The sequence below is a fragment of the Rhipicephalus sanguineus genome, chromosome 11, assembly GCF_013339695.2.
Source record: "Rhipicephalus sanguineus isolate Rsan-2018 chromosome 11, BIME_Rsan_1.4, whole genome shotgun sequence".
Lineage (NCBI taxonomy): Eukaryota > Metazoa > Arthropoda > Arachnida > Ixodida > Ixodidae > Rhipicephalus > Rhipicephalus sanguineus.
In genome coordinates this window covers 73173579-73189156 of record NC_051186.1, presented here as the reverse complement: position 1 = coordinate 73189156, position 15578 = coordinate 73173579, and the positions used below count along the sequence as shown (strand labels likewise).

At 46.7% G+C, this 15578-nt stretch overlaps 1 protein-coding gene across 1 annotated transcript; it reads right to left on the bottom strand.

Moving 5' to 3' along the window:
- Positions 1-1039: 1039 nt before the first annotated feature.
- Positions 1040-5873, bottom strand: LOC119373894 (uncharacterized). Its single transcript, XM_037643951.2, has 3 exons — positions 5824-5873; positions 3782-3872; positions 1040-1798 (listed from the first exon to the last, which is right to left on the bottom strand). The coding sequence occupies exons 2-3, from the start codon at positions 3852-3854 to the stop codon at positions 1203-1205; spliced, it is 669 nt and encodes a 222-aa protein (XP_037499879.1). The 5' UTR covers positions 3855-3872; positions 5824-5873; the 3' UTR covers positions 1040-1202.
- Between the last annotated feature and the right edge of the window lie 9705 nt (positions 5874-15578).

The following is a 15578-nucleotide window of genomic DNA, read 5'->3' as shown; positions in this document are numbered from 1 at the left end:
AACAACTCATTTCTTTACCCCACAACTAAATGGACTAGATGCTTACACGTTCGCTGCCGAACTTTGAATTTTTTACAGCTTTTGTTAGCAATATTGTTATCTCCTATATCTTAGTTGATAAAACCTATGTGTTCTCAAAGAAGGGTTCACAACCACAGCAGTAGCATGCGAGTACGATACGAATTGCAGTAGTGAGTTAGTAACTGTTTTTGTGCATTTTGTCAAAAAAAGAAAGAATAGAAAATACACGTTAGCGAATGGCGCCTAGGTCCACGCGTGTTGGCATGAGCTTTGTATGAATTTGTGTCTTGGGCATAATAAACCTTTTCGTTCGTTGTTAGCGCACGTGATGTGTCCCTTCTCTTTCATCCGTCTGTTGCTTCTGCGCTAAATATTCATTACTAAGCGTAAAGGTTTGTTTTTAGACCAATAGGCGGTTCGCGGGTCGTTGGAGGCCTGTGAGCCAGCGTCATGTGGCCCATCGCACGATGAACTGTCTACATACATTTTGGTGCGGGAAGGCAGCGGCATGTGGTAAACGACCACAATCACCCAGCGAATGAACTTCTCCATGTGTGTACTTGTACCGGCATCCACATGTTACCGCTATCCAGTATACTCTGTTGCACATTGTGCTGATTTTGTCTGTACCCTAACGCATAAGACAGTTCCAACACAGCACTTTCGCAAATTGAGTGATTTGGCATATAAAGTGATTGCCACTGTGAAACCTAGTTTGGTAGATGCTCACTCGCACTGAAAATGACGTACCTAGCAGTGATGGTACTAAAGATACTCTCCAGCCAAAAGGCCAGAATATATTTATACTTCGATCTATCTATCTATCTATCTATCTATCTATCTATCTATCTATCTATCTATCTATCTATCTATCTATCTATCTATCTATCTATCTATCTATCTATCTATCTATCTATCTATCTATCTATCTATCTATCTATCTATCTATCTATCTATCTATCTATCTATCTGTGTGCGTCTTAGTGGGTCAGGTGTGTAAGGAACAGGGAGGTACAAATGAAGGAAGCAACAAAAGCTCACTGTAATACATTTATTTTGCACATAAGACACCTAATGGTACGGGAGCATGCTCCACACGCGCCACTGGGTACACACGCATCCACTGGCACGTGTCGAGGACTGACATATGCGGTTCAGTGAAATCATGCAAGGCAATCCTGTTACATCAGTCGTTCCCAGAACAGATCGGGTATCTTGCCTCCCCCATAAAGCTTGCGCGCAGCGTCACGCAAGGCAACACTGAAGTGCTTCGTGAAAAGATCGTTCCAAATGTTTTGTGTGACCGCGGGAAAGATTTTACTAAGCCACATACTCGCTCCGCGGACTTCTCGACCGGCACCTTCAATAACAACGTAAGGGTAAGCCGAAATCACGGGAACTACAGCATCTTCAAATTCAAGTCTATAAGCGCGCGCAACAGGGTGAAGAACGACGCGAAACTGAACCGTGAAACGTGTCAAAGAGTTCCGCAATATAACTTCTCCTTCTTGCCCGGAACAAGCCTTCCAGTGCGCAGACATGGAAATGTCTTCGCTGTTGATCAGGTCCACTTGCGCCATGTACTTGCCGTCAACGCAATAAGGAACCAGCGGCCCATAACGAGTCATTTTGTTAAAACCGTTGAACTGCTTAAACCCGATATCAATTACCGGAAGCAAGGGGGTAAAACCGGTGAGCCCTATCGGATGGTCATTAGGCAACTGAGTCAGAACGCTCGACACTGCGTAGTCCAGGTCGATGCCGGAGAAGTCGCAGCCTGCATGAAGAAGATGACACAGTGAAATCACCAGGCAAATCATAACATCGCACAGCTTCCTTGCGGTACAAACAGCGTGATGTGAAGTGATGCCGCTGAAATGTACACAGGCACATTGATTTTTTCCAGCACAGACTTTTCACAGTTAGAGATTGTTGTTTTTACCTGCCATAAAAAACGCCCTCAGCATACTTATTCAAAGCAAGCTCACCAGCTTATGCTGGATGCGATAAAAATTCGTGCGAGACAGCTCAGAAAAAACATGGCTGATCCCTCTGTCATAAGAATCGGTATAACACGAAAGTGAAACGTGTCTTCATAGACGTAATTGAGCCTTTGTCGTGCATTCTTTTACCCCAACCGCGAAGGGATGAATGCTACAGCAACAAATTGTAATGTCACACGAAGAACGGCAGGCAGCTCGAAACTGGCAACGCGCTGTGCAAGCAGAAAGGGCGCACGGAACGAACATACACACGATGAGCGCGAACTGCCACAGTTGTAACTTATTTCTGTGTGAGCAGCGAGCTCATTTGCAGTGAGCGAAGTGACCTTCGTCCCGCGCACCCGCGCACGAGCGACCACGCCCTGCAGAGGCGCCCGCTCATCCGCGTGAGGCGACGGCCTTTAAATCGCGCTTTTCGAGCCCATTGCGCCATCTCGCTAGTGATAACGAAAACACGCTGATGTACCACCGATCTCTGAGTGCAGCCACCGGCAAATGGTTTATGTAAATAGCTCGCCGTTAGCCTGGCAAGGAGCGTGCCGTTTGTGGCCGAAACCTTTCGCGCCTTGCGCCGCGGAGCGAGGGGGCGTAAGTTCGACTCCCAGTGACAGAACTTTTTCTTCTGGCTTTTTTCTTTGGCAACTGTTATTCTTTATATTTTACAACGTCATATCCGTGACTGAAATACGTCAATGGAGCCGTGGTGGACCCCAGCATAAAACACTTTCGTGTTAAAAAGAACCGTGATGCTCAGAGCCTGTCACTGCCATTAATACAATATGAATGTGAATTTATTGACGGCACTTGTATCATGCATCGTCTACTGCGTTGCTGTTCCGTATTATAGGGTAAAAAGCTGGATTTTGTCAATCGCATAAAGTGGAAACATCAAACCTCTACATAAGTTACAGGTCGCATGTCTGTTAATGAGAGTACGTTCTGCGTTTATATCGCAACTCCTGAAGCAGTGCTTCTTCTTGTGCAATGCAGTTCGTAAATCGCGAGCAGAAAAATGTCTAATAAATAATTTCAGCACACATGCGCCAGTCGGATGTCTCAATAAAAATGACGTGAAGCGTATGACGACAGCTAGAAGAATAGTAAGTGTATGCGCCTATGCAATTCTCAGAGACGCAGCGCTTCATTTTGCATGCCATCGTTTATTGCAGTGTGCAAAGTAACTATACCATTTACACGTTAACTGCCTACAGAAACAGTGTGCATGCCCTGACAACTTAACAGAGATATCGGCGTAAGTGCAGATAAGGAGTATTTCGCGCATTTCGTTTAGCTATGCGATAATTGCGCTTGTTACCTAGACAAACTGTAAGCAGCCACGGACAACTTACAGGTCGCTATGTTGTGAGTATAACACATATTTTGTGACAACTATACTCTTCAATGCTCATGAGGTGATGAAGTGGCATGCACAAACAATTTTAGCAAGTTCGCGTAGTCCCCTATGTGCGTGCATGTATGGCTGTCAGCCGCATATGTTGCAGTAGGTAATATCGGCTTTTCTGATGGCATCAACTCCTTTATGGAACAGTCAGAACAACAGAAACGAGAATCACTATTCTTGCTAAGTGTTACATTCCTCTACATTTTCACGCTTAAATGTTACGTCCGTGACGAAGGAGAAACAGCCTCAGAAATGTTATTATCAATGCTTTCTGAATATCTAAGATTTATTTGACGCTATCAGAGCTATTTATATTCATTAAACAAGGAATAAGCGAGATTTCTCAAGGCCTTACTTTCATTCTTGGGCGTAGCAGCAACTACTACTACCAGGCACACTGTAGCAGCAAGGACCTTGGCTGGAATCATAATCTTTTGTTTTTCAACCTGTGAAGAAATATGTTCATTAGTTCACTGAAACATGACAAGAAATACTTGCGATGAATGACTTTGTGACATGACATTGTGATAAACGGACAACAATTCCGCTTAATTACCTTTGTTCTATCACCCTTACAAAACTATGTCGGCACATTCACTAAGTAAGTGTTAACCATTTACTTGTCCCAACAAGCACTAGTCCTTTACTAAGTCAAGGTATTAAATGCACCTTAGTGAAGTTCGCTTCCATGGATATTAAGTGGATAGTACTAACTCGAATGGTTAGTCTGTTACTAAGTTGCTGATAACCGCACTAGCAACATATTAGCTGTACTAAAACTAGGGAACTACAGTTAAACAGCTAGAGATATTTCTCTATTCTGTTTATGTGTGCCGTGTACATTGCCATACACACTAATTCTATTAAAATAGCACACACAACAATGAAGGAAGCAAACAAAACGGCATGGCATTTTTCTGTCACATCAATTAATAAGTGCTAACTACCTTAAGTAGTTTCTATGATAAGTAAACATCACACCGACGTTCATACAGGTATGAACCGACCACAAGCTAGAGAACACATGCAGACATCCACCCAGAATATCACGGCTGCTACGCACACGCCATCCATTTTAACAGCTGTTTGAGTGCTATTTATGCGCCTACTTTGGGATTGCACACATCTCACCAGTTAGCGTCCATATAATTTAGAATAATTGACGTTTTGTACCCAGAATATTGTGCCCTACATTTTGCATGTATGTGTGCCATCGCGCAGCACAGCAGGCTTATTCCAGCATAACCAAAACAATTCAAGTTTGTCTAAATTTTCTATAAGACTGCCACAATTACGGTACAATATACAACGGTATGTACAAAACATCTGGCAAAACAGGCGGCTTAGTAGTTACCTAGTTTAAATCATTGAGAAAGCCTCCGTGTTTAGTAACGGCAATATTTACAAGCTTTACTAACTGCTGGCTAGTAAAGAGATGACGCGAACGAAATAAAATACGCTCGAAGCTGGTAAATATATGCGTTTATAACTGCTCACTGGCTTTGTTTTGATAGTGTATGCTGAAGTGGCAAGTGTCATGTCGAGCCTATTGCAGTGTACATACATACTCGTTCACACACTTTTGTGGGCCGCCCCGATGACCCAGCGGTTGATGGGCTCGGCTGCTGATAGGAAAGACGCAGGTTCGGAGGACATGAGCGCGGTTGCATTTCTATACACGCAAAGTGCTGGAGGTCCCTGTACTGTGCTATGTCAGTGCACGATAAAAAAGCCCAGGTGGTCGAAATTATGCGGAGCCATCCATTCGGCGTACCCTATATACTGAGTCGGTTTTAGATATAAAACACATAAACAAATAAAAAAGACTCCTGCTTTTCAATGTTGTTATGGTTACTATCGAGGGAACCGTGGAGCATAACGCTTCGGCAACATCTAGGATCAATTCTTGGGCAGCGCACGAACAGACAAGATGAGTGAAAAAAACTGAAGCGCTGCATTTAAACACCGTGAATGCCGGTTCTGAGCGTGCCTCGTATTAAACTTGAAAACAACATTCATACGCTATTTCAAACAAAATGCGCGGTCGTGCTCCTGCTCAGCGCTTGTCCTGTTTTCGTTCACTTGTTTTGGCTGTTCGTGCTCTGTATAAGATGGACGAGTCCCAACTCGCCCATTTTTCAAGTATACATTCAGGATTATTGCGACTCACCTATTTCATGCTTCAATTGCAATGAAATGGACACCAATTAATAACTCAGCCAACACTAATCTTGCGTGCAGTGGCACGTATATATTTTGAAAATCACAACAGACAGGTTTATCGATCAAAGAATAAAGTCGGTTATCCTGAAGAATACGCATAGCGGCGCGGCACTTTGGACCGCTCTGCTCAGAGCAGAATTCAAATACACCACAAGTAGTTAACGCAGAACTCACGTTGCAGCAATAGTTTGACAGCTTCTTGGCGGAGCTTTCTTGAGAGGCGAAATCGGCAGCAGTCGGACGTCGTACGGTCAGAGACGCTATTTTATACGCCGACGAGCAGCGACGGAATCGACAACTTCCCGTACAATTACTGCTTTCCGCTTTGTGTATCTACATTTCGGCTTCGAGTGGCCCGCGCTGCAGTCTTATAATGATAGGAGTTTCTCCAGCAAGAGACACATCGAGATCGCGTACCATCGCATCCGCAACGATTATGGAGGCGCTAACAATGCCTGAGTGAAAATGTATAGCATTTCGTCATTGGTAAATGTGTTAGACTGTACTTCTACGAAGTGCCTGTCGCTCAATGAGCTTCTTAGGCGTAGGTTAAACGAAGTAATGTTTTTTAAAAGTACAACCTCGCTGCTTTTAGTTATCTGTCAGTCTGTGCATTTTGTCGTCTTTCTAGAACCTCGTGGGATACATAGACTCGGTAATAATAATAATAATAATAATAATAATAATAATAATAATAATAATAATAATAATAATAATAATAATAATAATAATAATAATAATAATGTCTGGATCCTTATCCAGAGTCTACTTGGGGATGCAGCGCTAATACAATAAATAAACCATTCAGACACCAGAAAAGTCTTTGTGCCGAAATGAAGTGATACACTTCGACACTGTGACGAAGATCTATGGAAAAGAGGAACAAAATGATGAAAACAAACAAAAATATTCGGCTATTAGACAGGCCAGCGCAGATGCGAGGAGGCCACGGCGCTACCAGATCGCGTTAATAAGCACCAAGCACAACTAAAAAGAAAAAAGAAAAGAAATAATGACCTTATGCCAAGTTGCAGCACACAACGCACCATCCCTCCCATCTTGCAGACAACGAGACTACTGCATCCTTGATAATCTATATGACCTTTTACTTCATACGGTTGCATGCAAACATGTATGGGATTGTGGGAATACATGAAAGACGTTTGTTGCACATAAGTTCACTGTACTCATGTTATACTACAAGAGAACGTTAAAGGCTAAACCAATTCGCTGTTAACAAAAAAGCATCAGCTCCCTGTTAATAAACGAAATAATCATAGGAAGTGCACTGATCCGCTGCATACATGTTCTGCTACACAATGACAACGCGCACTTGACACAGAGTACGCCGAGCAAGAAGATGAGTGCATACACAGTGACCCCGCGTTAGCTTATTACTCTGTATCCATACAAAATGCGCGTAAACACCTGCCCACTACTGTAAATTATATGGTCCTACGTGTCGTTAAATTTTTCATCAGCACCACTTTCATGTCGATCAGAAATTAAGAATACATTAGAGAGAGAGAGAGAGAGAGATAATTTATTTGAAGGCAGAGAGGTCGGCCTGAGCAAGAATACATTAACCGTTGCATTAACTTTACCAGACAGTTAACTAACAACTAAGTCACAGCTAGCTTGCTGCATCTCCTGCTGCTGCACTAATGGTCGTTGTTGGTTTGTGTTAAGACCATACGCCATTGAATGCGAGTTGCATAGAATCATTTCAAACTAGCCCTTGCAGATCGCTCTATCGCCACACCTAATGGGCATTCCATCATGATAGCTAAGCAGTCTGAGGTGTTGGGCTGGTAAGGTTGAGGTTGCGGGTTGGAATACGGGCCACGTCACCCCCACTTTGATTGGCGAGAAATAAAAAAAAACGCCCGTGTACTTCGATTTAAGTGCACGTTAATGAAGCCAAGATGGTCAAACTCAATCAGGAGTCATCCACTACGGAGTGTCTCATAACCATAATGCGGGTCTGGCAAGCAGAACCCAAGAAATGGTTATTTTTCTACGAGTGATAGGAATCTGCATTTCGCACTTATGGCTTATGCATACTTGAAAAAACCTGCGCGATGACGACGGAGAAAACACGTAGCTGATGAACAACCAAATGGGTACCGGTAATATTGCTCTCGCGTTGCTGTCATCTAACGTCAAAAGCGTTGAACAAAGAAGCGGGGCAATACATATTGTTCAAGCAAATTGAAGAGGAACGGATGTGATGTGGGCCCCATAGGACTTGCAGTTGGGATCGCGAAAAGGTATCTGACAGGAAGTAACGGTGATTACGCTTTGAACTCGACACGTGCGTATCAGAGGTGCCCAGGGGCTACAATATTATATGCTCTATAAAGGCGTTCTAATGGCGCAGCGTTCACAATCCTTCCTTTGCTGACGCTGCATGGGCAAACCTGCCTTTCTAGGGAGACCACAAGAGTGTGAGGAACTGCAGTGCTGGCAATATATATTGACGTCTCACGGTGTGAGACCATAGTAAGTCAGTTTCGCCATGCATAGTTAGGCTCTGTTTAATCGTTTATTTTACCATTACATTCTTGATATTTCTACAAGTTTTCGGTCGCGGTCTGTGAGTCTGCTAGCCGAGAAAGAATACAGCGTGAAAACTGCCGCGTTCACTGAACGGTGGGCGCCTATGATTTATATGTATTCTCGTTTACAATATCTCAACAGATGCGCTGCTTCCTGACCAATTTTGTAATCTGTAACATCTCAATGAATTTCACCATCACCGTCGCATTGCTTAGCGCTAAAACACTTCTATCCCACCTTGCAAATGTGCTTGCCGGTTGTTCTTTGTGTAGTTTTTTATCGTGGATTGGTGAAATGCGTGTCGCTTCACAGTCCTTACAAACTAACCCTAGTAGCACCAAGTGTTGATACAATGTTGGCGCCACATTGAGAAAGTTTTTTCAACGTTGTGGCAACATTGCGTCCTACTAGGGAAGAAGGATAGCAGTTAATGTCGTATGAAAATATTTATCACAGATTTTTTCGCGATGCTGCGGCTGGTGTTCAAATTGCTTCTTCTAACTGCCTATTTTTCCGTGTCCTGTGGAGCACTGCTCTATAGTAAAGGTGAGGAAGGCTTCTGATTTTTTCGCGACTTTGAAAATATCGGTTATCTCTGCCAATGACAGTGCAATAGTTATGGGTAGTAGGTACAGAACCGATAGATAGAGGCTAATGGCACTAAAAATTGTTTTCGATATGTTCTGATCATCGAATATGACACTGATAAGTTCTAGAGTTTCACTGTGAGACGGCTATGTTGCAGTAGTGCTAAAGAATTCATATCTGACTTGTGGGTTTCAAAAATGTTTTGCGCTTGTATGCCGTTGTGCAAAAAATATCTCAAACAAGAGAGAACATCAGGAGGAGATGGAGTCTGGAAGTGCTGAGTAATCGTTTAACAGGGAGTGTAGCTGGAGATAACGTTTAGATAAGTGGACTTGATTTTGTCAGGGCCAGGCTTGCCTTCGCCCTCAGTAATGACAAGTGCACATGTCGAAATGTTGACTCCAGCGCCATTGCCCATTTTTTATGTAGCAGCGTTTCCGTCGCTGTGTCATGTTTGCCATCATGTTGCACAGCATGGCGGACTGTTGTTCTTCAACGTCCGGAAACTAAAATACGATTATCACGGACGCCGTAGTGGAGGGCTCCGGAAATTTCTACCACCGGGGGTTCTTTATCGTGCACTTAAATTTAAGCACACGGGCCTTATAAGGAACACTCGGCCACCGGCACGTACAATGAAGCCTACACCAAATCTCGCAAGGAGCATAGCATCGCAGGTGGCGATCATTCCATTGCCCGGTGTCATTATCAGGAGGATCTTGCCATGTTGAGAACCGGGAACAAAGTAACATTTACTCTAAAGGCACCTGCGCTCAATTAGCCTATATCCATTGCTGTAATTTGTTGTTTTGCTATGTCTCGGTGCTACAGGCTTCAGAAAAAAAAGAATAATCACGTATAAGCTGTGCAGAAAGCTATTATACGCCCCTATCCATATGAGAATATTTTCATTGCGCAGGTAGTCCATGTGACTTGATGGACCATCGCATCGACAGCTAATTTCCGGGACGATAGCCAGGATGCCCGAGATTCGTGCGGTCAGCCCACAGGAGTTCCCCCACTTGTTTCCTGGGCTGGAAGTTGGTAGAATCAGAGTGGCTGGCCTGAACAAACTGAGCCAGCACGGACCAGCCATACATTACTGCGCCAATGGAAGCAGTATGCTACAAGTAGACTTTCTCAATGATGGAGTCAGTCTGAGGCATGCAGAGTCGGGGTGTTGTTGTGTGGTTCAGTGTACAAACTCTGCGCAGCGCAGAGAGATTCCCGCGTGTCGGCGCCGCAAAGAGCAGACGCGGAAGGCCCCGCTCTGGAAAGAAAGGCGACTCTGTGGTGACGCCGTCAAAGCGCAGGGCCGCCAAAGCCGCCTCCTTGCTTGTAACAAAAGGGAGGAGATAGGAGCTGAACGGGAAGACCGTCGCGCCGGTGGGACGACCGCGACACACGGCCGCCTGGTTTCAGTTATTGTTTAGCATCCGCATGCACCCCTTTGAGCGTTTACCTGCGCTGCCGTTCCGAGAACCTGCTGCTAACAAGAAACACGTGTCGGCGCCGCAAAAGGGAACGCGAGGAATTGGTCTTGCGACCGCTTGACCGGATGCGACCGGGGGATGTCTTTGTGTACAATCGCTGTCTGGTCGTAATTACGGAACTCGGAGCGTTCAGGTGAACCGGCCCCCAGCTGCATGTAATGACCGAGTGTCATTAGAGTGGCGAACAACGCACTATCGCGTACACATTTCACCAGTGGCCAGGGCCTGGGGAATTTCTGGCTGCTTGTGTGGCGGCTTCTTGAAAGAGACGTTGGTACGCGGGCCGGTTGAGCCCGAGCCGAGCTTTCGGCGCTGGCGGACGACAGGGGCATGCTCAGACTATAACGTAGGGGAGAGTGAGATGACACGTGTTACGCTGTGAACCTACCCCTCGCGTGTTGTAGATTGTGTCGTACGTTAGACCAATGCCGTGTCTGTCATGAAAGTGTTTGTGCCATTGGTTGTGGTGATGCCAACCCCCAAGTGTGATTGGTTTGTTGAGCGACTCTTTGTCTAACTGAACGTTGAAAAGAGGCTGTTTTGGATGTGAGCGGAGAGCGGAGGTTCGGGCTTGGACCCGGGCAGACGCCTGAGCGTGGCAATAAAGCGTCTCTTCACTGGACAACGGCTCTTCCTTCGCGCTGCCACCGTGCACTCGAGTCATCGAGGGGCGCCGATTCGAACCTCAAACACCTTCCCTCCTTAGCTAGTGTTGAAGCTAGCAGAGGATAGTAGGGAAAGGAAATTAACTGACGCAGTCGACCCTAGGATCGGAGAGCCCGCAATGAGGAAGGTGCTGAAGCCCGGCGAAGCTGTCAAGACGCTCGCTGCTATTTGGACCTGCTGGTGAGCTGCCTGAAGCAGTACTGACATTCCGAGCCTGCCGGTCAACTTTGGAGCCTGGAGTCGAGCGACACGTGAGCGCTAGGTGTCAGCGAACAAGGGCGAAGCCGAACGACTTCGTTGAGCGACTGACGAGGCGCTGCGGTGTCCTGCATCGGGAGGAGAGCGGCAAGAGACGTCGACGTGAGGGACTGACGCAACGGCGAGGGTGGTCCGGTGGACCACCGCGAGCATCGAGCGACTTCGTAACGACAAGCGTCAGAGACGGGACGGACGCAGCTGCAACTGACAACGACGGTGGGCGACGCATCACGGCAAGGTGAGGCTCGCTTTGTGCTCTCTCGGGGCCCTTTTTACTGAATGCACTTGCGTTCAGGCACACTCTGGGAGATGTCGGATTCAGAGGGAAATGTTATGGAAGGTGACAGTGTAAATGGATCGGATCGCACTCGGGAGTTGATGCTTGAGATAGAAGCATTAAAGCTCAAGCTTGAACTGGAGAAGATGAGGTCGTCGCGTGCCTCTTCAGAGGAGCCGGAAATCCGGAACCGGCATAGTGGTATTGGATGGTACGCGAAAGAGCTGAAAGCAGTCCTTGCGCCCATGCCCACTAATGAGCCAATGATTCCCGCCTGGTTCAAGAATGTGGACGCTCTTTTTGCGGCGTTGAGCATACCTGAGGAAGTGCAGGGCACTGTTATATTGCCATTCTTAAGTGACAAGATGCGGACATTCGTTGCCAATCAATCGGAGGCTGGGGTAATGGCGTACCCAGATCTAAAATCTAAAGTTTTAAAGGAACTGCGGATGACTCCAAGTGAGTACCGCCGAATGTTTCTAGAAATTAAAAGAGAGGCAGATGAGTCTTGGAGCCAAGTGACAGCACGCCTGGAGACAATGTTCACATACTACCTCAGAAGTAGAGAGGTGCAGTCATTTGAGAGCCTTCAGGAATTGCTGATAGCAGATAGGCTGAAGCAGTTAATGTCAAGTGATCTCCGCTCACTGGTCACTCAGCAGGAAGTAAAGGGCTGGTTGAAGCCCAAGGATATAGCGGAGTTAGCCGCAAATTTTGAAGAAAGCCTCGACGGCAGCAGGCAGAGCAATTACCGCGGCACTGCAGTAAGAAATCAGAATTATAGGCCGCACCCCAAACAATCCACTGGTCCAAACTTCAGCCCTAACTCAGGAGTATGTTTTGGATGCGGACAAAGGGGCCACTTTCAAAGGGATTGCGAGTCTTCACGAGAAACTGCCGCTAAGAAAGCAGAGGTTGCGTGCGTAGCTCCCCAGAAGGAAAGGTCATTTGAGAGACCAGCCACACCGTCGCGGTACCCTGCCTTTATGAACAATTCACTGATGGGAGATCCGAGGATCGAAATTTTCGTCGGAGACAAGCCCTGTTTCGCGCGCATTGACTCAGGTGCGGATATAACAGTGATACGGGCGAAGGAGGTAACTGCCGAGATTTTGGGTCAGAGTAGTGGCATAATGAAGCTAACTGGTGCTTTCGGTCAGGGCGTTACAGCGCGCCTAATGTATGTGCCCCTCGGCCTTCCACACTCGTCAGGGAGCGCTACTCAGCGTGTGACTTTACTTTGCGCCGTAACTGATCAGTTGAGTACCAGTGCGTCCGTACTACTTACTCCGGAAGATTAAGAATGCCTTCGTCTCTGCCGTCAAGAGCTAATGAGTGACCTGAAGGAGTATGATATGGGAATCAGCTGCACTACACAGGAGATGGCACTGGAGCAGCATTTACCATTGAGAGACCAAGAGCAGGTGTCTCAAGGCTCTAACCCTAGCGCTAACGCCGTGCAGCACACATTAGAGGAACCACCAAGCAGTGAGCAACAGGTAACTAACACCGAGGGTGAGGCAAACACCTCGTTAGAAGATAAAGGAGAGGAGGAGCAGGACGCACAGGCGTTGGAACCGCAGGCGTCTAATTCCACGTCAGGTTTGGAGCAGGGGCCGTTGGAAAGTCAGAATTCTGTAGGAGAAGATATTATTGAGGACAGCGAGCGGCTTGGGCCGGTCACTGAGAGTTCTTTCGCAGAGGAGCAAAAACGAGATGAGTCACTGGCCGATGCTTGGCGCCAGGCAAAAGACGGGTCGCACGGCATGGTAATTGACGGTCAGTTGCTCTACCATAGGGAGCAGTTAGACGGGAAACAGTGCCTCCAGTTAGTAGTACCAATGTCGCGCCGAGCCGAAGTGCTAGAGTTAGCACACGACAGCCCTTGCGGTGGTCACTTCTCAGAAAAGAAAACGAAAAAGCGCATTAAAGCGTCCTTTTATTGGCCATCATTTGGATCGGATGTAAAGCAACATTGTCAGAGCTGTCATGGGTGTCAGGTTCACGCGCATAGGCTTAAGACCGATCGGGTGCCTATAACGCCTTTGAACAGACCGCAGACACCTTTTGAGGTAATTTACCTTGACTGCATAGGCCCCCTTGAGCCAGCTTCCTCGCGGGGTCATAAGTATGCTTTAAGTGTTGTTGACCTGTGTACACGGTGGGCAGAAGTGATTCCACTGCGGGCACTGACAGCCAAGGCAACGTGTCAAGCTCTAATAGATGTGTTTAGTCGCCGCGGAACGCCTGAGCTGATATGTAGCGACCAAGGGACAAATTTCACGGCTAAACTAACGGTGGAGCTCATGGATAGGTTAGGTGTAAAAATGAGGTTCGCGACGCCCGATCACCCGCAGAGTAACGGCATCGTGGAACGCTGGAATGGGACGTTCAAAGGTATGCTGCGCCACGTAATCGGCACGCACGGGAGAGATTGGGACCGCTACGTGCCTTGCTTGCTGTGGGCGTATCGCGAAGTGGCGCATGACATTACGGGGAAGTCACCGTTCGAACTTATGTATGGTCGCGCACCACATGGGCCCCTCAGCATTCTCCGTAAATCGTGGACTGGTGAGTGGACTCCTCCGATTGGGCTAAGCAAACCAGCGGCAGTCTATTTGAAAGAGCTGAGACAACAAATGAGTGAGGTCGCAAAAGTTGTGGATGAGCGCAGCAGCGAAATCCAGAAGCTTTATACACAGAAGTATAACCTTCGCTCCACCCGGAAGGAGTTTTCAGTGGGGGATCAAGTCCTCGTCATGCAAAGTGAGGGCGGCAGCAAATTGCAACCGAAGTGGCAAGGACCAGTGGCCGTAAAAGAGAGAACGCGGGCCGACAGTTACGTTGTAGTGGACGCAACGGGTGCTGAGAGGCTAGTTCATGCTAATAAGCTCCGACCGTATCACGCGCGAGCTAACAATGTAGGGGTGGTATTCGAGGCCGACGCAGAGTTCGGGAACATCGAGATGGCACCGCATGCTGTAAAGTCGTGCGGCCAAGTTTCTGTGGCTGCCCAAGCAAGTGATTTAAGTTCTAGCCAAAGGGAGGAACTCAATGCGGTTCTTCATGAGTATAGAGAGGTGATGTCGGACCGTCCTGGCCGAAGTAAGTTTGGTGAGCACAAAATCACATTGTCACCCGGTGCTAAGCAGACACGACCACATATGTATAGAGTACCAATGGCCTTAAGGGCAGAAGTTGAACGGCCAGTTGCATTCCTTAGTAAGAAATTGAGCCCGTCGCAACAAAAGTGGTCCACAATTGAACGGGAGGCGTTTGCAATTGTGTGGGCGCTAGAGTCTTTGGGTACGTGGCTATTTGGTACAAAGGTCAAAATAATGACTGACCATGACCCGCTCACTTTCCTGACTCGCGCGGCCCCCTCAAGTGCTAGGCTAACGCGGTGGGCATTGGCGATCCAAAAATATGACATAGAAATTGTTCATATCAAAGGCGCGCTGAACAAGGCTGCTGATGCTCTTTCGCGTCTCGGAGGATCATTTGGGTTGTGTTCATATAACCGTTATGTCAGTAGACTGTTATAAATGTTATGTAAGTAGCCTGTTGTGTTTGACGCAGACTGTTTATTACTTTATCGGTAGCCATTGAACTAGTTATTCTGGATCGAATGAATGAGCAAGTTTTCTTTTTGCATTTCGGATATAAGTGTCAAGTGTTTTGTAACGTAGCTCAGAGAGACGAACCTTTGTGTATATATGAAAATGTCTTGTTATCGTAGGCATTCCTTTTGTTATTGCAGTGTAGATTTACCCTTAAGTCATAAACTGTGTGTATAGTTGTATCAGATTTGTTTTGTAGGGCCAGTGTTGCTATGTAATGAAGCGATGTTTTCGGGAATGTGTTGATTCTTTTTCGAACCGGGTGCGATCCTTTGAGCCTAAGATATAGCTGACGCGGAGTCCGTCGCCTACTTTGAGTGTGTTCTGCGGGGCCTGAGGGGCGCACAGAGTGGGTCTCATGTGTTGGGACAATGATGGTGCGGTGAATGTGTGAGACACTATGCAACATGACTCCGAAAAGTTTGCGTGCCATGTGTCAAGCTACCATGAGCTCATTAATACTGTTGA

Coding starts and splice junctions, on each gene's coding strand:
- LOC119373894 (XM_037643951.2), bottom strand. CDS start 3,854: ATGATTCCAGCCAAGGTCCTTGCTGCTACAGTGTGCCTGGTAGTAGTA. Junction 1,799..3,781: donor TGCTACGCCCAAGAATGAAA/GTAAGGCCTTGA, acceptor TTCTTCATGCAG/GCTGCGACTTCTCCGGCATC.